This window comes from Chamaea fasciata, unplaced genomic scaffold (assembly GCF_029207755.1).
Source record: "Chamaea fasciata isolate MVZ Bird 193981 ecotype frontalis unplaced genomic scaffold, bChaFas1.0.hap1 SCAF_1, whole genome shotgun sequence".
NCBI classification, from domain to species: domain Eukaryota; kingdom Metazoa; phylum Chordata; class Aves; order Passeriformes; family Sylviidae; genus Chamaea; species Chamaea fasciata.
The window spans coordinates 62,491,807-62,517,073 of NW_027094086.1; the positions used below are offsets into that span (position 1 = coordinate 62,491,807).

At 37.5% G+C, this 25,267-nt stretch overlaps 1 protein-coding gene across 1 annotated transcript in view; it reads right to left on the bottom strand.

Annotated features, from left to right (window-relative positions):
- Nucleotides 1-25,267, bottom strand: part of GABBR2 (gamma-aminobutyric acid type B receptor subunit 2) — a 458,172-nt gene that overhangs the window by 338,810 nt on the left and 94,095 nt on the right. Inside the window, exon 2 of the mRNA XM_066184941.1 lies at nt 16,211-16,348. Coding sequence (XP_066041038.1) covers nt 16,211-16,348 — 138 coding nt within the window. The remainder of the gene's footprint in view (nt 1-16,210; nt 16,349-25,267) is intronic.

Sequence of the window (25,267 nt, forward strand, 5' to 3'; positions counted from 1 at the left end):
GAGAGCAGAACTTTTCAAAACTGGTTTATGATGAAAATTATTAAGAATTTACAACTTCGTCCAAGGAAAAGTTACATAGACTAATAAAAACACAGAATTATAAATACTGCTAGATATGAGATTTTAATTTTGGGCAATGTAATCAAATCATGTCTATTTCAGTGAAAACTTCAATAGTTTCAGCTCTGAGCTGCATGTTCTATCATACTTTCATAGTGCAGAATTTTATAACTTTTATGATTAAAAAAAAGATACTGCCATAAAAAACCCAAAACTCTGGACGTTCATAATTATTTAGGCATAATTAGAGTAGTGCATAATTAAAGTAGGATCTAGGAATCAGCACACAAAGACAAGTATCTTCAAAATGAAAATACTTAGTCTTTCAATTTGCTTGAAAAAAACTTAGAAAATATTAAAATTTAATTAATTTTTATTAATGTCTGTGTGTTGAAAAAAATATGGAGCATGTATTTCTAGATTGGGACAGAATCAAAAGAGATAGAAGAAGGATCTCTTTAGAAAAAAAATGGTACCTCTAGAGTACTTTCATATATTATGTTGTGATTCCTCACTCTCTTAGGCTCAACTTTCGGTAAAATAAGGAAGACATGATCTGTTGAAGTGGAGAACCGCTATAGTGATTCTTGGGATCTGTTCTGGGAAAACCTCCTATGAAATTCTGAAAATTGAGTGTAATCAATATCTAAATGGTATAATATTCTTCCCCTTTAAGGACTTTTCAAAAATTATCCAACAGTTTAAAGAAAAACTGAAGACTTCTCGTACCATCTGAAAAACCCATTCCAGTCATTTGTTCCTGTAAGACAGATTATTTGAATGCCCTATCCTGAATTGACTCCAGAGAACTGACAGTATTCTACATGGACGTAAGTTTAGACATACCAAATGTCACATTCTAAATTTTATAAAAATTAAAGCTGACAAGATCAGTCATACACTCTTTAAGCCGGAACAGAGATAGATTGTTCCTCTATACGTATCTAGAAATGTTTGAAAATGAACCCTAAGCTACAATCAATAAACTAGCTATTTTTTGTTCCTGTTCTCACTGTATGTTTGTGTTGTACAAGGTAACTTCAGGTAGTGTAGTGAATACAAACTCAGTTATAGATGAAATCAATTATCCCAGTACCTACACGATACAAACTGCAGAACTCAGCCTGTGGGAGCTGGGTCTCAGAAGAGCACCTTGAACTCTGTGCACATTTAGCTTCCTTATAACATGAGCTGGAAACTATCGTGATGCAGAAAACAAGTAATACACTAAATAAGGCATGTTTAGAGTGCTTGGGGTAATGGAGAGTGCCAAACCCTTCTTCTGCAAAGACCACATCATTCAAGGCAGCAGATCCTTACACCGTCCATGCAGATCACAGGCTGAAGAAGAGCACTGACACTTGTCCTGCCAAACCAGCTGGCTATAGTTCCTTATTTTTATCTAGATACATTGGCTGCCAGAATGTGGGAGCACTCATATTTTAGAGTCATTGTCCAGAAGGAAGGAAACATAGATCATGGAACCACAGAATAAGCTGAGTTGGCAGGGACCCACAAAGATCATCGAGTCCAACTCTTGGCCCTGCCCCAGCACCATCCCCAAGAGTCACACCACGTGTCTGAGAATCTTGTCCAAGTCATCCTCAGGTTGATGCACTGACACTGTTTTTATCATCACCCTAAGTTCAGGGTGCCGATTACACCTTCACCTACCTCATGTCAGTGGTGCCTCATTGCACAGCAAAACATTGGAAAGGTTTGTGTGACCAGAAAAACAGCATGGGAGGGACAGTGGCTCCGTAGCCTACTGGTTATGGCACTCCGAGGCAATTTTGACTGTCTTAGGAGAGAATTGTAAACCTTCAAATTTCTGGGCAACTGTTTTGGCTGTTTTATTTTCACAGTAAAACACCAGCAACGTCTTTATTATCTTATCTGGTGGAAACATCTTTAAAAAACCCCCAGAACATTGTGTAAAGGCCTATTTCTGCAACTAAGTGACAACAGCCTGCATAGATTAGAGTAAGGCTGAAGAAAATGCACAATTTCATACATATCCAGCATCTGGAGCCACCAGAGAAAAAAAGAGAACTGCCTTATACATTTAGGCATTCCTAAAATAAGGCAAAATCTCCATGAAAGTGATTTTTTTTTTCAATTGGTGTGTTGGTCTTCAATGTCTAGTACTGGCTTAAAACCTCAGTAGAGGCATACAACGTCCTCTCTACTGAGCTCATAAAGTTGTTATTACAGCTCTGAAGAGATTTCTCCAGATGACAATTAGACTGCAGAGAAGGAAAAAGGATTTGGTTAATAACTTTTCATTTTGTTCATTACAGCTGCTTCCACAGAAGTCAATTGTGATGTTAAAATTAGAAATGCAGTTTTATATATGGTGATTCAACATAGTGGGCAGTTACAGCATGATGAAAGACAGACACAGCTTCAGAAATACCTGGCAAACACATACTCTGGGAACATCAGTGCTTTCTCAGAGTAATGGAATACAAAGTTAGGCTCTTAAGCTCACTGTGCAGCACACAGGGAGAGCAAAGTGCCTCAGGATGTGATTCAAACACATCAGGCATGCTAGGCATGGGGGTGCTTAAGCTAGAGCAAGCAATGAGCCATTCCAAGTAGAGGAGTGCATCTGAAATCCCACCTTCTGCAGGGCTTAAGCAGCGTGTTTCCTAACTCCATGCTCTTGGGACCACATCATGCTCTGAAAATGTGTACACTTCTTTCTTTTACACTCTTCCATCTTCAGGTAAATTTGAAAGGTGGGTATGCATATTATTCCATATAAATATTATTTAGAGCACTCGAAGATAAATGGAAATCCATCCATTCTCTTCAGCGACCCAGGTACTCACAGAGCTTATCTTTGTATCACCAAGGAAGCTGAGACAGTACCACTTCCAAACCCTAGAAATTAATTTTACAACTGTAAACACTGAGCCGTGACCATCTGAGACAGTTCACTGCACCTTTGATGTTTTGTGGCAAGACAGAGTAGCCTTCCTCAAAGGCCAAAAGCAAAGGAGGTACAAAACCAGAAATTGTAACATAGGCCACAATCTTGATGACAATTCAGAAAAGTGACATTTGTTTTGATCCCTCTCCTGGTTTGTTCGTTTTTTGTTTGTTTGGGGTTTTTTCATAATAACTGTAAAAACTGCAGCCAAAACTCTTGACAAATTCAAAGGCAATATCACCAGGGATGGGACTCCTCCTGACAGAACCCAGCATGGCATGTTGGTGATTGACTACCAAGAAGAGATGCAGAAGGAGAGACATTTACATTCTGAAGCAGTGTAGGATCAAGGGCAAAGTCTGATGGTAAGTTTATGAGATACTGGGCCTCGAGGTGTCCTCATATAGTGGGGTTACCAAAACTCATTTCATACATGGACAAGTCTGAGGCTCTATAGAATTCAAGTGATGCACATTTCATTATTCATCTAGGGAGCTGAGGCAATAATATTGCCCTTGCTTTCTGAAAGTATGCCTCTTATAAATGCAGGTTTTGAGGAAAACATTCAGGTAGGATTTATGCAGTCTCTGGACAGGTAGCTAAGACTTCCAAAGTAGCACTCGCAATCACTTAATCTCAGTAAACATTATTTCGAAGATTTACTGCCCAGCAACCTGTTCCCTTTACAACTATGCTAAGAATGTCATATTCTGTGTGAATTCATCTGTGACTGAAGGCACAAGCTGTCTTTCCAAGGTGATTATAATACTGTAATAATCTGCCTGTAAAACAGTAGAGTATTGGGCAACAACATTTAAGGTTTCATTTTCCTTGTTCACATAACCAGTTAGACCATTGAACTAACTATGAGACTCCCCTCCGTTGGTTCATTTGCATTAATAAACGTGGACTTCTGGACATAAAAATAAACGCCTGCTGTTCAAACGAGCAGTGTGCAAGCCATGACTAATTGGCAAAGTGCTGCCTTTAAGCTCTCCTAGCACTGCCTGTGGCAATGGGAAATAGAAAAGTAAGAATGAGGCCAACAGAAGAGCAAAGCAAAGAATTATTTGTACAAAGATTAATACTCAGTTTTGTTGTCTTCTGTTTCAATGCTTTAATTAAAACAAAACAAAACAAAACACCCCAGCAATTACCTACATACCTTTTCTTAAAGTAACATTATGTTGCAGAATTCTAGATCTCTTATTGTGATCTAACAATTGGACAGTGAATAGGAGACAAGTCAAGCCAGTGAAAGCACATTTGTTATGAGGAAGATTTGTGTTCTAATTGAAGATTTGCCTCCTGCCACCTTGAGTACAGTCTACATATAAGAGGATTCTAAGATTATTATGGTTGCAAAAACTGTAGCTTGAAGTCTCAATCAATAGAGGTGAGTAGTCAGCCAGTGAAACTCAGGGCCCCATAGCTGCATCATTCTGCCCTTTGCTCTAACAAAGGAAAAAGATAAGAAACCATAGTCTGCATTATCTCACTTCCTCCCAAGCTAAAACCAGCATAAAGACAGGATTTTATCACACTGTCATACAGACTTTCGAAAACAAGGACAAAATCACATTGGTCACCAGAGTTTTCACAATGACAACTCAAAGAACTCATAATCAACATTAACATTAATTTCATCAAGCATTAGCAGATTTTGCAACTGCAACTTTAGTGAATTTTAATAGCTAAGACATGAAAATCTGAAGAGACAGAATGAAATTTGATAGCTTAAAATTACTTCTTAAACTTCTGTCTCTATAGACAAATTTCTTCCAGGCTGGCCTGATTACAGTCCCTAATCTATAGTTCTGGATTCCTGCATCAAGATCCACAAATAACATAACAGAATTTTTCTATAAGAGTAAATTCTTTGTTCTGTCCCTTCCTTCACTTTCAGATTTGCAAATCAGATTATTTTTTTAACTTCTCACAAGCAAGCTGAATAAAAGAAAACAGGCAAAGGGCAAAATAACTGTAGAGCAGAAAATCATTGGAAGAAAATTTCTAAGCAGGCTGCTTATGAAGCACCCACTTATACATGTCAACCATAATTCTGAATGAGAATGATTTCTGATGCAATGTAAGGGAATGAACTACATTTGTCTGAAATATGCCAGTGCCCAGCAATAGGCTGAGCCACAAAAGAGACTGAGGAGAGTTTGAGATAATTCTAAATAGATATGTGTGTGTATGCATACATATACAGATAGGTATACAACCTCATTATTTAATTTTCATATTGTCAATAAGAGCTAAACATAATACTGATCATCTCTTTTGCTTGCTCAGTCAGTCTGTATTTCTCAGTACCATTCTGAGCCTTGAAAAAAGAAGCAGTTAAAATTTGCTTACCAAACAAATTTTTGAACTAATTGTTTAAATTAAATGAGAGACATGGGGAAAACTACCACTTTAGCCGAAGTATGTCTTTATAGCAATGAGCCCCGTTATTAGCAAGGATGCATGTGTTTGCCACTTTCCCAGAAGTGATCTTTTACCTGCAGCTACAGATACTCCCAAACAGATTAGAGGATCCAATTTGCGAGTTTGTCTGAAATGACAGAAATGGTTTAGTTTGGAATGGACCTTAAGGATCACCTAGTTCCAAACCCACTTTCATGGACAGGGACACCTTCTGCTAGACCAGGGTGTTCAGAACCCCCCTTAAACCTGGCCTTGAACACTTCCAGGTATGAGGCATCCACAGGTTCTCTGGGCAATCTGCTCCAATGTCTCACCACCTACACAGTAAAGAATTTATTCCTAATAATCAATCTAAATCTAGAAGAGGATACTCTTTCAGTCTAAAGCTGTTACCCCTTGCCTTATCTCTCCATGCTCCTGTAAAAAAGCCCCTCTTCAGATTTCTTGTGACTTTCCTTTAGGTACTGGCAGGCTCTTATAAGGCCCTGGAGCCATCCTTTCTCCAGGCTGAACAACCCCAGCTCTCAGCCTGTCATCACAGGAGAGATGCTCCAGACCCCTGACCATCTTCGTGCCCTCCACTGGAAAAATGCAGAAAAGCATCCAGCTTTGCATTGGCAATTGCAGACTATTTCAGATCGAGACTGTCATCACTCTTCTACAAGCTTTTCAAAAGGGCTATGATGAAGAACTTTCTTGCCTTTTTTTTAATAGAACAAATTAACTCTTGATTTATGTCAGGAAGACAATGCTTAAAATGAACACAAAATTGTAGCTCCCAAGCACTTCATGCATTATTTTAGACTGCTGGAGACCTGCCACTCCCCAGTCATATGCATACTTATTCCCTTATCTGAATACTGATGGACTTAAACGAACCTTCCAGAAGCTGTGCCACTAATCTTTTTTACTTTCAGAAAGCAAACTGACATAATGAATCCACATCCTGATACACACTGTGCCCTCACAGTAGCTTAATTATAAATAATTATAGAATTTTCCTAGTTTAGTGTTGCATCATAACACAAACAAAGCTCATATTGGTTATATTGCCAATCCCGCTGTAGTTTATTAATCAGATTGTGACAAGCTGTCTACTGGATAACAAAGTCTAATGGACTTCTGCAAGATAAAGGAGGATGGGGACTGCACTTCACTGGAGAAACACTTTCCTTTGAGAATTAGGAGAAGGTGTTATGGCTTAACACAGAGTTCAGAAATTTCAAGATACACATCTTCTAACAATGAAGGAAATCAAGGCCAAACAAGAAATCAAAGTAAATCTGGATTTGCAACTACAATTAGGAATTAAAATCCAGAGAGCCAAGAAGAGATTCTGAAAGACTGGAAAGGTGCAACTGCGGAACTACTTTCTAGTGCAAAAATAAGTTTAGACTCAGTTACTTAAGCAATCTATAGCTGAAAGTTTTAAATGTGATGAGAAGGAAAGGGAAATGACATCCCAAGTCAATGCTTAAGAGCTGTGCAATACGTTCCTCTTGTCAGTGTAATCCTAGGACCAAACAAAGCCTCTTATTCCAACTACAAATTGTTGCAGTCACAATTTTGTATGCAAGGCTATTTTTCCAACAGGGTCTGGAGGTTCTTGAGCTACGCTGATCATTTCTATTGCCTCTGACACTGAGATTCTAGTTTTTCTATGTGAGATATCTAAGGCTAAAGGAAATAAAAGTGCTTCCAAATCACTTCATGTTGAATTAAAACGTAAGTATAATTTGTTCAATTTGCCTTATTTTTCTCCAGCTGTTTCAAAACTTAATTAATGCCTGGAGAAAGCATGTAGCAAGATCTGCAAGTCCCCAGGAACTGTTCTAGGTGCATTGAGTACTGAGAATACCAAAAATTAAAACAGATGTCATCCATATAGGTTTCAATCCTAGATGAATCACATACCAAGAACCCCATGGTGAATTTTAGAATCATGTCCTTAGAATAGCTTCTATTATGTGAGAATTTTTACCTTAGCATTTGCTTTTCTATAAACATATCACCATTGAATGACTTCTTTAATGGAGCACAATTAAACTTTTTTAAAGCTCAACTTTTTTAAAGGCCAATGAATATTTTATTTAAATTTCAAAATTCCATGACAATGATTGTTCTTTTTCCAATTTCCTGGTGCATTAGTTTGTTCTTCAATTTATGCCCAGGAGCTGTTGATGCCAAATTTTTATGAATTAGGTAGGCTATTCATCAAAATTATTAAGTAATTAAGTAACTGCTGCCAAACAGCGTTCAGGGAAAAGCATGTTAATTTACCACATGAAAATGCTTTTCTTGTTCTGTAATAGAATAGTGACAAGAAGAAAAAACATTCAAATGAGAGAGAATTAAGTGAAGAAGTGAATTTAAGGCTGTGAGAGCCACAGTATGAAGCTACAGAATTTATCATATCAATTTTGCCTTGACTTAGATGTCAAGCTGTATTTGTTAGTTGTTAGTTATTATCAGTTGTTGTTATGTTTGCCTTCTTACTGTGGACAGGTTTGTGTGTTTCCAGGAACAGCAGCTATGGCAGAGGGTGCCACTCCACATAAAGCCACTCAAGCCAGGCTGGTCAAAGGGACTGGAGAGAAAACAACCCCAGGGCTTTCCAGGCAGGCTTGGGAACAGCCTGCTATTGAGAAACAGGCCAGCAAGCTGGTTTTGCAGAGCACAACTCAGCGCTACTTGTTTAAGAAACAAATCACAGTAGTCACTCTGACAAGTAGCATACCAAAATAACCAAATCCAGCTTTGCAGAAATCTTAGGTGTAATGAAAATAAACAGAAGAACAACGTTTGGGGATTTAGTGGTAAAAGAAGCTTGAAACTGATTTCCTAGAATATTTGAAATATTGCCATAGTCAGAGAAATACAATATTGTAGTCTAAACATTTTGGAATAAATTAATAATGATTGCAAAAAATCAACCAAAAAGTGATAAAGCAATTTTCAGTAAAATAAGGTAGCTTTAAATCAATATAACCTTTTAAGCCGGAAAACCATATACAGATGGACAGCTAATTAGCATCTGATCTCCCTGACATAGCTTTCCATGACAGAGAAACAAGATTTGTAGAGTCAGGCATAGGGGAAAATGCAAGAGGCAGTTCAAAATTCAGTGCTGTAATTGCTAAGAAACTATAAAAATGCTCCCACTAAGCAGCTGGGGATTCTAAACAAGTTTTTGGGTCACAGAGTAACGAAACCAATGGGATTAACGAATCAAAACATGATTCTTTGGGCTGGCATAACTGTGAATAAATCAAATATTATCATTAATGGAGCATCAGTGTAACACAGCTACATCCCCACAAATTGAATGACATTTCCCCAAAAAAGTCAAGTGAAAACACACAATACTAGAACAAAATTTAGCAGCACTTTTGTCCAGTGGGTTAGACCATAAAAAACCTCAGACTTCTGACAAGGTACAAGAAAATGTGTCATAAAAATAATCTCAAATCTGAAAAAGAAATAGGTGTCTATCACAGTCATCCTTATTCAGCATAAAGAAGATGCTGAACTACAAGTGATTTTACAAAGAAACAAACCTTAAGTCTGCCTATCATATCAGGACAGGGAAGAGGAGAGAAGGAAAAGATGGGAACCAAAGTTCCCCTCTACCTCCTCTCCTAAAACCCCTCCAGAAAAGGCAGCAGCAAATAGCAGCCTGAGGGAACAGTAAGGGATACCTTTGTAGCAGGGAAGGAAGCTCTGCAATAGCTGCAAGGTGCAATACTGAAACATTTGGGCAAGTTAGATTCTACCTGGCAAGTCTAACCTAGCTGTAGGGCTGCAAAAGCCACATGAGAAAAGACTTCAAGCCTGTTTTATAGAAATGAACAAAATGGGAAAGAAAAGAGAACAACTAAAAAAACCCCAAAAACCCAGTAATACAAGCAGTGAGACAATAAAAACTTACATGGAGGGGAAAAAAATCCCCAAAGTACACAGCCATTATTTATTCTAATTATAAATTAACCTGGACACTTTAAACACCTTACCAATAACGTGTGTTAGCATTATAAATCAAGGCTTTGTATTTGTAAAAAACTCCTCATCAATGCTTATGTATTACACTGTGTGTTTGGGATATTTTTAATGCATTTTATTTTTGTTCAAGAGACTATTCAGATTCAGACAGAGGGAATATCAGACTTGTTCAGAATTAAATGTTTTCCCAAGCACAAATTATACTGCAAGACAAAGTGACACCCTTGCCTTTTCAGTGTGTGTCTGTTCCTGAGACCATCATTCATTCATTTCATATTATTGATCCAACACCAAACAAAAGTGATTGAATGAATATGTGCAAACAGCTAAGAAGAAGAAAGATAATAAAAAATGGGGGGGGGTTTTCTGCCAGAGCATGCAAATCATGTTAGAATGAATATACAGGTTAAGTCTTGAACTGCTTTGACCTAACTCTAGAGCTATATTAAAATACCTTTATTCATGCTTTATGTAGTGAACTGAACCTCAGATGTCAGATCAAAGGCAAAAACTAGACTATATATTGTAGTTTTGATGTTTTCTGCAGGACAAACAAAATGAAAAAGAATAGCTAATCATATTTAAATAAAAGTGAACGCTGGAAAGAAGCCAGTCTCAAATTGATGGAAAAACAGGTTAAGCCATAGAAATCAGTCATACATTTAGGCAGAAGGTGAAAAGAAGAGAAAAGAAGATCCTGCTATACCTTGCAGTGCATTTGAAATTTAGGATGTACACTTCTTGCCATACCTCAGCCTGGAAATTTTTTGAAATTTTCAATTTAAACATTGTGGACCACGTTTCTGCTCTTAACAGCAAAGTGATGCGAATGTCTCCCCCAGGGTACAACTGCAGTAATGCACTGGAACTCAGCAACCCTGTGAAAGAACTTCTGTCACTAAAGTAATTCCTTTGCCCTAGACCAGTCTTGCCGGCTGTCCTGCTGCATCCATTTCTCTAAGCTGAAAGGTGAACATACAACTACTTCCAAGTCTGCTGTACCTTGTGCATGTATGCATCCATCCACACACTGAGACACAGAGCCTAATTAGCAGATATGGCACTGATCATCTGCTTCAACTCCCCATGCATCTTCTCCAGCAGCAACTGCAAATCTTCAGAGGGGCTCATCAATAATGGCAGGGCTCCTGCTGGCAACTTGTATCAGGGGGAGGATTTGCTGAACTAAAAGCTCTGTCTCACTCCAAATTCACCTCTGCTTCGCTCAAATGAGGAGAAACTTCACATGAAATTCTGCCTGAAGGTCACATCTACTGTGTTTTCTTCCTGTTCAGGAGCTCCGGGGCATTCCTACGGAGAAGTGAGCAAAACTTCCTTACGTGCTCAGCTAACTTCTGAGAGCACGACTAGGATGTCCTCAGGTTTGCACCTTATATAATAAGACCTCAGGAGGTGTCTTTCCCTCATGCACTTTGTCTATTAAAAGCACAACACAAATACAGAAAATCTGTAAAATCCCTCCAATCCCAGCAGAAAAAAAAAAAAGGCAAAGGAAAAGGAAGAAACAGAAGAAGCAGCAGCAGAAGAAAAAGAAGAAAAGAAGATTACAATAGTGAATTATGGGCCAAAAAGACAAAGATTCTAGTTTGTTGGTGCATCGGGTCATATTCCAGTGGGAAAAAGACCTCTTCAAGAGGGACTGCCTGCATCACATAGATAGAAGTAGCTAATCTTCTTAGCCAAAGACTACTTTAAATGCCCTTTTTATTACTCAAACTAATAATACATGAAAATTGTGCAGTGAAGGCAAAAGTAGCACAAACTCACTGTACTGGAATAAATATGATGAAGAAGGTTAAAAAGAAAAGAAAACATCACATCCTTTTATCAAATGTTTATGTGTCCATGCTGCAGCTCAAGGTAAAAAGTATAAGGATTTAGAACATTCAGATATTAACAAGAATAAATTTGATTCAGTGGCCAGCATAGAATCTCTGTGACGACTTGCAGTACTTTCATGTTAAACCACACCATTTTAACCTGAACATAGCTGTGAAATTCTGTGTTAACAATAATTTTTGATGAGTAACAGACACCTAATAAAGCCTGGTTTCTTACAGGTACATGTGTCCTGGGCTTCTACACACTTCAGCTCCTACTTCATACACTTCTGGGTTTTACCCTTCCTCTGTGTTTCCTCAATTTTTTTTTCTGCTGGTTTTTTAACAATCTTCTCAATCCAGTCAATCCTCTTTCCATAAACAGCAGCTGGACATGGAGGACAACAGGGCATGGCTGGTCCTAAGTTCACTGTGCTCATGTTGCAGCCTCTTCTTCATTCTTATGGATCCCTGTCCACAAGAGCTCATTTTCACAGAAATGTACAGAAGCTAACAATCTTTGGGAAATCCCTTGTTAAAACTGGGTTGTGGTTGGCCAGTGGTCGGAAATTACTAGGAGGAACTGACAGTGCAATCAAATCAGCTTTTTTTCATAAGGAAACCAAAAAAACTAGAAACATCACCAATTTTCGTGAACACCAGCAGCCTTTTTCAGTAATTCAGAGATGGGATCTTGAATACCTATGGATCTCTGGGACAATAAAACAAATCTCAGGGTAGGCTCTTTAATATCTAATCACATGAGCTGAGAACCAGAAATTTTCCCTTTCCAACACCCCTTTTTAACACAGGAACTTTTCCTGTATTAATATTAATTACTGCCCAGGAGTGAGCAGTAATACATCATGATTAGGGTACCCATAATTTTGTTAGAAAACTTTCCAACATAAGATGCTGAATCCAAAATAAGGTTCCTCAGTTTTGAACGTCATTACGATCTAATCACTGTATAGCCTGAAGGAGTTACTTGCATAGAAGCCAGCAGTTATGACTAGATTACATAAAATATGTAGAAACAGAGGATATTCTGAGGAAGCACAAACATTTATACTTTTTTTCTGGCAGAAGCTTATTTCCAGAGTTAAATGAAATTGTGAATGAAGAAGGCTGTAAGAGAACGTGAATGGCACAATGGAAGAAAAAGAAAACGAATCTCCAAAAATTGAGAAGGAGTTCAACAGACTAAGAGAGATGGCCAGTGTGGTCAAAATCCTCATGCTGATTAAATGTTATGTTAACAAAACAATTAGGAAAAGTGAGAGATGACAATGAAAAACAGGAAGACAGCAATCTATATAAAATAGATACTTTTGCCACTGTAAGAAATTCACATGGAGATAAGAGTTGATGGATATACTGAAATAGAAGAAAAAGACTGAATAGCTAACTATCTCCTCCATTTTACACTAACTGGATACTAGGAAGAATGCTTTGATGTGCAGATAAAAATACAAAACTTTTCTTTTGCAAGATATTAAGAGATACTATTCATGATTTGTTTTCACTCTTTAACTACCTTGAATACACATTGAAAGAGAATAGGGATAAGAGTAATAGGAAAGAATTTGACATTGATGTATTCCTACTACATAACAGCAACTGCCCAGTATTATGCCTTCATGCCTTTAAGGGCCACTCTGAAAGGCACAGGATATTATTGGCACTTTTAAACTAAAACACCAAAAGTTCAAACTGATTCCACTCCACAGCCTCGAGATCAAAGACACACAGGCAGCCTCCAGCTCATATTCAGACTGTCACTCAACAAAGGACTGCTGGCACACAGAGATTACCCACAGAGAGGCTTTTAATTTGAGAGGCTAAGGAATGGGTGCCTGCATTTGTCCTACTAAGAATAACTGTTCAAAAAACATTCTCCAAGTTGTGTCACCTAGCATACCTCAGTGAAAGTCCTTCAGGATGACATAAGTCTTTGCAGACTAAAACAACTTGCTCCTTTCACAGATATCAAATGCTCCATTAAAAAATAATTAATTATGTTACAGTAAGAGATAATTAAATCAGCCAGCAGTTGAAGGCAGCTAATTGAGAACACAAATTCCCTTTCTGCTGCTGATTATAACTAAACCAGAGTTTGTCAAGATGGAGAAGGAAAAGTACCTGGGTTTTGATATGATGCAGAAATAAGACATGTCACCCTCTGACTGAGACTTTTCTCAACCTCTATAATCTTCCCTATTTCACACTGCTGCAGGCCGTCAGTGACCTGATTTAACCAGTTAAGTAAAAAAGACACTATCATTTTCAAAAGCATACAGTAAGGAGAGTAGAGACTGAAGCTGCCTTGCAAGAATCTCTTTCCTTTCCCTCCCTCATCACTACTGTAATTGCCTGAGTAGAAAATGCAATATGAAAATTTCCAGCACATTTATACTCTTGGCCTTTTGTCTCATTATTTCATTTTGGCAACTTCTTACTGCAGAGAACAGAGAAGAGGCAGAAAAGAAAAATTCATCCAAACAGGAAAAACAGTCACCCAGTAACTTGGAAATTGGGGCTAAAAGGCTTTCAGAATGGTTTTGCAGTCAGCAAGCCTCATATTGTATTTGCTCAGGAAAGTATTTTTTCTTTTAGTTGCTATATTCTGTTATTCTTCTTTCATCCCTATTTTCCCCAAGACTATCTGTATCATCCTGCATTTCTCTTGCATGTAAGAGAGTCATCAGTTTGCTGAACCTCATGACACCTGTGTAAATCAAATCAAATCAAATGTTCCTGCTGGAGCTAAGAGCTTTGTTTTCATGACTGCAGGCACAAGGACAGGGACAAAGCTTTGGAGTCAGACATCCAAATGCAAATCCTCTATTCAATAATACAATGTCAGGTTAGTTTTTGTCTCTATACTCTTTTTGCTCTCCCTGACTGCAACATGAAATGACTTCATCATCATCATGATTTCATAAAACAGTTTCTGTGAGTTTGCTGTGATTCCTTGAGGTGAAGTTTCAAGTGTTGAGGGAGGACAGCCTTGTGTCTTTTCAGGCTGAATATTATCTCTCCACTTCTGAGAACTACAGATTTCTATCTTCTCCTTCTGTTCAAGTTATGCTTTTAATCAGAGACACTTATGACAGTGGATCCTGAGGAGTGGAAGGATTTGTACTCTGTTTCCCTGCTATCTTGTACATGCTACATCTGCTGATTTGCAGATATGCATATTGCTGTCACTGTATGACATAACACTTTCACAAACTATGTTTAGATTATTGCCATTGCTGCTATACCATTTACTAAGCCTTGCCACACTTCCCAGCCATGCTGTTGTGGGTTTTTTTCGTCATTCAGCCAATCAAGATATAAAACCTGACATAAAGAACAGTTTTTCCACGTGAGGATTTATCTAGTACCCACAGGATACTAATCCCAAACAGTGAAGAATACCTTGATGAACTGATATAATAAATAATGTTTAAGACATAGTCACAGCCATAGTGGCTAAACACAAAGAAATAAATGTTCTCTGGTAGCAATACTTCATACCACTCTATGACTGTACATATATATTGACAAATTCAGGAATTTAAAAGCTTTAAAATCACCCTTCCTCAGACTGAGCAACTTTATGAACAAATTGATTTCCAGATTGTATCAGGCAGAACTTGACTACAAATAAAAGATATTTAGCACAATGAAATCCAGCTGTTTAAAACATCCTATGTCATACAGAAATTCCATGTGACAAATTCAAAAAATCAGAGCTCTGGCCACATACTTCATTATAGGTCATGAACTAGGTCAATTTTAAGAGAGAGTGTTAAAGGCTAGTTTCAAGCTTTCTTTTATCTTCTCCATTCTCCCCAGAGAAACACTATTATTTTGTTTCCACCGAGGAATTGTTTTTTTCATCCAACAAAAATCCCAAAGCAGAAGAAAAAAAATCTGATCTGACAGGCATTGCAAACACAGTTAACAAGCTCCTTTAATTATCCTCCTAAGATTTTCCCATTTGTACTCTGATCATCATCTTCTTCACAATCTTAATTATGCCTCATTTGTTCTTGCTGCACTACTCTCAGTGAGTATTCCAGGTGGAAAAGAGGAGTCTGTTTGTAACTGTAACCTCAGGTAATTGTTATATATTTTTATTTTGTTATAGAATAATTTAGAATTGTTAAGAAAAAAAAAAAAAAAAGAAGGGTCTTTAGGCAATATAAATATTGAGTAGAAAGCCTGGGTATTTCCACATTAGAAAACTCGATGGCTATGTGAGCAGCCATCCATCTGAAAATTATCACTAGTCAGATGATTGAATAAATGAAGAAAATCATGCTGTTATCATCTGCATTTTAGAGATTAGTATTAATAAATTCTGATTCCTCAGCAGAGGAAACCTTTCCACAAACTTGACCTTTGAGAAAGTCAGAAAGGAGAACAACTGGGAATAAATGTGCTTCGTGAGTTAAATGCTGAGACATGAACCCAGTCACTATTTAGAATTTATGCACTTCCAGTACTTTTAAAGTGCATAGGAATTACTGCATTCTGACTGAGTACAGACTGAGTAAATACCCTGAAGTACCATAATGTAAGGCCTGATGAGTTGTTTCTTCTGACTTTTCAAAAGTCCTAGGTTTGCCTCCCTACCATGCCTGAACTTGATTTCACTTTGGTTGCTTTCTGAGAAGCATTATTTTTATTTAATTAACCTACTGAGACACATGCCTGCTGCCCCAAAACTCACAAGTGGTTTTGAGTACAATGAAATTCCAAGCCTTAAAATCCAGAACCACATACAAGTAACTAATCTTTACACATAATTTCAATGGCCTTCAAAACTGAAACGTAAAAATGACACAAAATGCTAAGCTTTAAAATCATCAAACCTAAGTTTCTAAAATTTTGAAAAAGTCCAGAGACACAAGACAGTCAGCATTAGAATATATTCCATTCCATGCCTTACCTGAACCAAATTCCACCCCTTTAGAGATTCAGCAATGATAGAAGTTACTGTTGCACAAACGCCACCAAAAACCATCAGATGATTAGGTCCATATTTTATTGCATCATAGAAGGCTTTGAGTCCTTTTGCATTGTCACACTGGAAAACAAAAAAAGAGAGAGACAATATTCAATACCACAAATCAATTAACTAAGAAATAAACTGTTGAGCAGTTGGACAGGGAAAAAAATCAGATTCCACAGACATACACATAAGACCTAAACCTAAAAAATTAGAGCGCTCTCTTTTGGACTCCTAATGAGCCATAATAAAAGAACAGCAAAATGCCTCGTTATGTTCGACAAAACCAGAATTTTGGTACCCCCATTTGACAAATAACAAAGAAGTCCAGTAACAAATGGTTGACCAAAACATTTTCTACATTTAGAGCTACCATTTCCCAAAGCAAATTTAGGAATGTAACACCAGATTGTCAGCAGGGCTTCCAGAGTTGGAGGAAAGTTTGACACTGCTGATGGTCTCTATAAAAAAAGTTCTGTCTCTAAAGAAGACTCCTAATGAGCTCCTACTTAAACTTCGACTTAAAGTCCAACATCAGTATTCTGTGCAAAAATATATAGCAGAGAGCCTGTCATTTAGAAGGATAACACAAAGTCTTCAAAAGATAACAAAATATTCTTTTGAAGTGCTAACAATTAATTGTTCTGCTCTCATAGCTCACAGCTTTGAGTGAAAGTCTGGGCTAGATGACATTCTGAGATCCTTCAAACTTGACCTGTTCTTGGCTTCCCTGATAATTAGTTTGATCATTATTTCAGGTGTAAAGAATGTTACTGTAAACTGACACTAGGACTGAAAATTAAGGAAAAAAAGGCTCATGCTAGCCAGTATTGCAAAAGATATATCAATCCTTGAATAAAGTAATATTAATCATTCATAATAAGCCTAATACCCAAGCTTACATCAGAGTATTAATAAATTATGTGCCTGAAGGTAAGAATTTGATTCCAAACCATACTGGAAGTCAGAAGAACCAACAGACTATAACAGCAGCTGCCACTGTTCCACTAACAGCCACTTCTTTCTCTTTTCGAAACAGAAGTTTTCTGCCCTCTTTTGTCTCCCCTACAAAGTCTTCCTTGAATGTACTCTTTATAAGAACTATCATGCACCAGCCTCCAATATTTCATTATGACTATTCAATAAAACAGTTCATTTACTATCAGCATCCAAGTAGTAATTGTATTGCATTCTGTAGAGAGAATAAAGATTTAGACTAAGAAGTTTGGAAGCTTATATTAATCTCCTTACTGAATTAACATGCTAAAAGAAAAAATATTATATTTGCATTCTATCTGCAAGAATAGAATTATTGCTCCCACTTATTCAAAAGGATACAGATATTTGATGCATAGACTCTCTTAAGTTGCATAATATAGCCCAATGCTTTTCTTCTTAATGCAGAAAAAAACCCCAAAACCACTCAGTAGAGCAGAGGCTCCCCTATCAGTTTAATGAGCTGACGACAAGCTCACATTGTGAGGGAACTAAGACTGTGATCATTGCAAGAAGAAGCATTCTCCATTCTTACTCCTTCACTCCCTACTTAAAGACCAGTTTATTCCAAGTGCAACAGAGGGCTCAGCTACTTCCTGAATTTATAGGCAGCCAAGGACACTAGAGCTTTAGGTATCTGCACTTAATTGACATTTAGCCAAGTCTTTTCCCTCATCCACCTTATCATATGAAGCTGCAGCAGAAGAGATTACTGAACCAGTTTTCATACTAACTTAAAACTGTTAATATAACTTTTTTATTATTATTATTAGGTCACATTTAAAATGTATCACTGAGTAGCAGTTTGAGAAGAATACAAGCTATAAATGAAATAAAAATTAAGGCAACAGTAAAATAACTGTCCAAAGTTCCAGCCTGCGAAGGGCTGTGTACATGAAGAGTTATGAATAAATAAATGATAAAGACTTATGGCATGTTATCTGAAGTAAAATTCACACTAAAACCCACCCTTACATCACAAAACACAGATGCTTTTTTTACTACTATTTGCCTGCAAAATGTTTCTCACTGCAGTAAACTTAAGAAATTATGGGTTGCAGAAGGTCAGCTTGCTGGGAGGTCCAGAATTGGTATAAAGTCTTTCTTTCTTATTTGATTTTCATGGTGATGCAATTCTCTTGGGAAGGTAGGCCACAATATTTGTTCATCTCTCCCAAAGTGAAAGGTTCACGCTCCTGCGATATATGACTAATCAATCAAAAGTACCTACAACAACACCTGGGTTTCTCTTCGATACATTCCAGTTAAAAGCCTACCATGTTTTCACCTCTGTACTTTCCTCCTGACTAGTCTCAGTTCTCTCCCTTCTAGGTCACCATGAACAATTAGAGTAGACTCTGCCTATTGCATGAGACAAACAGTTCCAATGTGTCTCAGAGATAAAGAACAAGAACTTAATACTGTGGCTGGCCACAACTGGACAGAAATGAAAGGAAAAATGAGAAAGATGGGAGAAAGCAGACTTTCACATTTGTTTAATGTCACATTTCACAACATAAACTGTGTATAACATTCTTCCCTGCAAGCAACAGAACAGTCTGTCACAAGCATTAAAAAATAAACATTCAGATAAAAATAATAGCCCTTCCAAGCCAGACAGACAAGCAGGCGAAAAGGTCTCTTCCTGCCTACAGTCTGATGAACATATCCTTAGCAAGCTCCTGAAGCCCTGTGAACAATTGGATTTTTTCAGAAATCCCAGGTGGCCACCACCACTGCTCATGGTCTTCAGTTTCCAAGCCCTACATATGTAACTGTAAAAGAGGGCAGTGCTGTTGAAAGAGACAATCACTGAAATTCCCTTTATGTCACCACCAAACAACTTCCTGAATTGTTGTCTCCAAGTGACTCCAGCTAGGTCCAGGAAAAACCCTTTGCAGCAATCTATTTATAGGACAAAAGAAAAGAGGACTGCATAAGAACCAAAATCCATCTTAAAAAGGAAAGGCTAGAAAGTCCTGGCCACATGTGGATGACAAGAAGCTGACTGTCTTACTAATTGTAGCATGACTGACAGCAATGAAGGGGAAAGAATCCCTCACAAAAAGTCACAAATTTATATCATGAAAATTATAATCTGAAGGAGCCAACAGTGCTTTTACTACCAAGTTTTTATATTTTGCCTGAATTGTTATCAACATGTCTACTTCACTGAGCTGATCTGCAGCCAGCTCACTTTCAACCCATACATAAAACCAGGCAGCTATCCTGTACCCCTGAACTTGACTGCCCATTGAAATACTGACTGTGGTTGCAATACACTTAACAAAACTAGACTTTCAAATATATGTGATTTGTCACTTATCACAATTTTCTTCAGGAGAAGGAGCTGAGAACCACCTACCCCAAACACATTAATTACTATGCTCAGTCTCAGCCAAAGTCAGCAATAAGCATAATATAAATAGCAAACATACATATTAATGAAATAATTACATTAAGTGTACCTCTTAACACAATGACTTGATACAGATTACCTGGGATATTCACAAGGAAAAATACAACCAAATCGCTAAGCAAAGGTTTCGTGTCCTGCCTCTTGCTGTGACAAAGACAGCTTAATATCACAGCTGGCTTCTGACAAAGTGTGCTTAGAACCACCTATTTTAATTAGGAAAAATAGCCAGATGAACTGCTACATCGGAGAAGAGTCAAAGGAATTTGTGGGTTGAAATGTTAACTGTTCTGAATCCTCTTCAGAGGAGCAGCTGACAAATAAAAACTGTAATCTTCCATTGAGAAAAGGATCCAAAGACACAGGGAGAAAGAACTGCCTGAGGCATTAGGGGTGCACATGGACAAGAAACATTTCTGGAGAGAATGGCACAGCAGCTGAATACACAGGAGAGACCTTCAATCTACCCAAAGGCCCTCTACAGATGAGGGAATGCATGTCCCATGTGAAGGCCACACATCACTGAAGTCAGGAGTAGCAGCAGGACTGACCTGTGAGGGTTGTTGGCTGCCAGGAAAGCTGTCTGGCAGACAGTGAAAGAGACACTGGGGTGTGCACTGAAATCCTCATAGCCATAAGCATAACACACTGTAAGTCCTTGGTGCACAGAACAGAAATTTGTACGGCTCTCACACAATAAAAAGTTTTGCCAACTCCATAACATAGACAGGTTTGAGTAATTACAGGGCTAGCACAACAGCAGATACTTGCAATTTAACTGATCTTGTTAGAGTTGCACAGCAATGAGCATTGTAGGGATGGATACGCTGGTCACATGTGTGATTATGTTTAGATTTCTAGCTGTTGGATAGCTATGCTGAACTGTTTCTCAGCAAGCTGTATTCTGGCACAACTATACTTTTTCTGAGTAAAAGTAAACATGAGAAACTATTTTGGTGTCTATTGAGCTACTGACAATTGATGTTAGAAAGCCTTTATGAAAAGAGGGACTGACAAACAGCTGTCATCTGCATAATAAAATATCCAACTTTATCAAGTGATATAAGAGCTTTCAGCAGCACTCTGCCCTAAATTCTCATAAATATATAAAGAGACCTCCTTGAACAGAGAGAACAAAGGTGTGAAGCCTCATTCCTATCCTCTAGAAAATCTTGCTTAGAAACTAGCTCTGTGTTACAGACAACATCAGCTCAAATGGAGCTAAGAGATGAGGAACACCAACAATTATTTCAGTTTCATTTTCATTGACTTCTTTAAAGTCATCAATAAATACAAACAGTTCAGTGAAGATCATATAGACAACTGCGTGGAGCTACAAAAAATGTCAATCAAGTTAGCAAACTCTGCCTGCTTAATATGGGCAGGGCATGCCTCCCCTGAGGTTTCTCTCTGTGTTCAAGTATCTGCAATTTAGGTGCTTTAAAAGCCAGCAATTATATTTTTGCATTTAATTGCTGTAGCTGGATTTTCTTTCCATGAGTCTGTACGACTGCTCTTGGAACCTCCACTTTGACAACCACAGCATCTGGTGACAACATAATTATCCATTGAAAGAAAAAGCACTACCTTTCAATTGTTCTAGAATACTTCACACTGTGCAAAGTAGGTGTGAGATGTCTTGCCAGGGGATGTTATGAATGCTAAAAGTTCACAAATACATGAAATTAAATTGGACTAGTTCATAGATCAAAAAAACAGTTCAAAAATTCTTAATGGAGAGATGGCAATTTTCTCAGGAAACACCTGAATCACAGATTTTTGGTGGCCAGGATACTATTTTAGGGAAGCAAGACCAAAATCTCGCCCTTTCCTGCTGATCAACTGACAAGTACTTGCATCAAGTCTGGGCTGAACTGCTACAGCCATTCCTGAGTTCTATATCTGAAAAACAAAAGCAACCCCTTCCAGCAAGTACACTAAACTCCTCTGCCTTAAAACTGCAGTTAACTCATCCCAAATGGTGGGCTTTTCTGTATGTGATTCCTCTATCATATTTTGATTTAACTAAAATATGCAATCATATTTAGCAATCATGTTTGGTTTTGCTTTAGAAGGACTGGAAACAGCAGAGGAGGACTTAACCTATTCAGCGAAATATTTCCCAGTGAATTAACTCTCTTACCTTGACACCTCTTGACATACTTCTAGACTTTATCTAGCAACTTCTTTATCTGATTCTGCCTGCTGCACAGCTCACAGAATGCTACCTCTAAGGTACTGATGCTGGCATCTCATTTAGCAGCTTTTATTCTCCCTTAGCTGTCACCAGCCTCTTTAATTACTGACCCCAAAGCAAGGGGGACCACTCATTCCTCTGTCCCCTCATTTCCTAAGAGCCGGTCGAAACACCTTGTGAAGGCTCAGCCTCTTGCTCAATGACATTTTCTTTTTACTCAGTTCACTGTTTGGAGTCCACCAAGCAAGATAAACAAAGATTTCCTGTCTCTCCTTATAAGAGAAGTATATTTACTTTTCCCAATAATACTTTTTCTTTATTATATGACTTATATTTTCAGTCTCGTTACTATTTCTTGGAGTACATAACATTTACACTGAACGATTCCAATTTAAGAACTCCAATATTAAATGGAATTGGAATGTAGCAAATAGATAAATCCTGTGTAATCAAAACTGACTCTGTCTATGTTTCCATCCCGATTAAATATGCAGTAGTAGCAGAGATCAATTTGACTTCCTCTTTTCAGAGTAAACTTGCATTCAGCTTGAAAGGTGAAGTCTTTCCTCAAACAAAGGTAAACTTTTTCCCTGATGTGTAACTGTAACACACACAGAAGTTCAGAAGATCATCAAGAAACATTTTGTGTATTTGTGATACGAAGATCATTCCCTTTTAATAACACAACTATTGGGTTGATGTGGCAAGGTTTTGGTTGCAGAGGAGCAGCAGGGGTGACTTCTGTGAGAAGACACCAGGAGTTGCCCCCACATTTGTCCCCAGACCTGACAGCCAGTTCTGGCCAGCTCCAAAACTGCCCACTGCCCAAAGCTGAGCCCATCAGTGTTGCTGAAGCAACTCTGTGAAAACGCTTTTAATAACTGGCAAAAAAACCTCACTGCACAGTAGCTGTGAAAGAGGAACAAGAAAAAAAAAGTGAAAGCAGCATCCCTGCAGGCATCAAGGTCAGTGAGGAAGGAGGGGAAGGAGATGCTCCAGGTGCTGCGGCCCACGGTGAGACAGGCTGTCCCCCTGCAGCCCATGGAGGTCCATGGTGAAGCACAGATCCACTGCCTATTTTCTTTTTTATTTTTTTTTCCCTGGCTGTTCCACTAATCCTGTGCAGGAGTTGTTCAAGGGCTATACAGAAATGAGATTCATAATTCACGTAACACTGGCCAGGATGTCTGTAATAAGTTGAGTAAGAATTCAAAACATTAGTATCTTCTTCTGAATTGCTAATGAAAGGTAACATTCGGGCCTTAGAAAGATCCTATTGTGCAAAATGAACAATTAGTCAGATGCCACAGTATAAGTTACTGAGTTTTGTTGGATTGTTCTGCAATTGGACCTGTCATCTTACCTGAATCAAATTGGTGTTAGTTCAAATATTCCTGGACCAGAGGGGATTTTATAACATCCATACTGTATTGGCTCACCCACAACATGTGGTCCATTTTATTTAATTTACTCACTTCTGCATCAATCTAATAAAATATTACACAAGATAGTTTTACACGTTTTTTAATTAACAGTATTAATTGAAATGGATGGATGTTCCCAAAAACAATGTCCTCTTGAAATAAAATTTTTTCCAAGTATGCTTAAAGCTGCTTGTGGATGTTCACATTCACAGTTTTATGGCATAAATATATAAAACACAAAACTAAGTCTTGGTACTGCATTGGTTTTTTCTGATGTTCTGGTGCTCAAACACCTACCAGATAGTTTTGAAAATTCAGTATTAATAGAGAGACCAGTATCTTGATCACTTCTTCCTCCCAACCTAACCTATATTCCTCCATTGCCATTATGTTTTATAGAAATAAGTGGAATCATGGAAAAGCATAAAATTCCAAAGGAACAGTAAAATAATATATCCAAATATATTTAGAAAACAAATAATACATTCTGGTTTTGAAAATAACATGGCTTGCTTTTCTCCAGCTATTCCAATTTTTACTAAGAAGTTCAACAATATAATGGTTTCTAACAAAACAAAGAATTATTTTAACTATTCAAAAATTGAGGAAAATATCTTCAGACCATATCTTTATCAAAATACTTTTTAAAATGTCCCTTTGAAATCAGTTATGCTTTTGGATTTAAGTAACCTCAAAAGGTGTTAATTGTTTCAGACACTTCAGCCCCAAGATCATTATCACTTAAATTTATTGTTGCAATCGACTGATTATTTTACAGTCTCTCAGACATGTGCTGCAGTAGATTTACAAGGTATTTGCCAGCTGCTGCTCAAGTACAAAATAGAGAGCTAAGGGAGACAATACTGGCAGGTTCAACTAAGTCACTAATGTCAATTCTTCAATTTTGTACTTGTCTCTTTTATTTTTTTCCTTCCCTTCATTATTACCATTTATTATTTATCATTACACTGCCATAAATAGCCTACGTTTTAATAGTCACATTTTATTGAAATATCTGTTAGATTTCTTTCATTCCTTCCCCTGTGCTTTTTATAATATAGGGAAGAATTCAAAAAAGTGAAAAGATGCATCATTTAAATATGACATTGGATTTTGTTTTCTAAATCTAGAGTATGCAAAATATATGAATTTTTGCAAGAACAATCAAAAATAATAAATCATACTTCATTCTATGTTTTGTAAATAAATTTTCTGAAACTGCCTTTAAAGGTATAGTTTCACCAATTTTCTCCTTTCCTTATATTTGCTACTGACTATGTACTCACTTTTAATAGGATTGGGGTTTTTTTCCCCAGGTAATTTTGGGAATAGGAAAATCCCTTCATGCAGGGAAGGGATACCATCTTTGAACTCTTAGTGTGTCTTTTCAATACACTGAAAACTGTTAAATACTAAAAATGGGTAAGTCCTTTTAACTGCAGCAGTCCTCTTTGCAGTAAATAAAAGAAAGGACTGAAATAAAAGAATAAAAAAGGAGAAAAATCCAAAGTTATAAATAAAAATCAAGAAGTTCTTGTCAGTGGAAGAAAATAGAGGTGTACTGGAGCAAAACATTTAAAGTACCAGTGATATACATGATAGAATGCCTGGTACCTCTCTCTTCAGTAATAAGCCGCAACTGAAACCAAGAAAGGAGCACAAAGGTATTTTGAAAAATCTTTTGACCCTCAGCAAGCAGCAAGAAGCAGTTGTAGGGGAAGAATTGGTATATGAATTTTGACCTATTTACACATGGAAAAGGCTTTATTTTTATAAAAGGGGTAGGGGTGGGGGGAAAAAAAAAAAGAAATCTTTCTTGATACTTTTCTGACAAATTAAAATGTTATTCTTAGGGTGAAGAGATATGGGGGGGGAAAAAAAACAAACCAAAAAACTCTTCAGCATCCTTCTGGTTAAGGGTCATGTCAAAATAAAGTCTCCCTTATGTGCCTCTGTCAACTGGC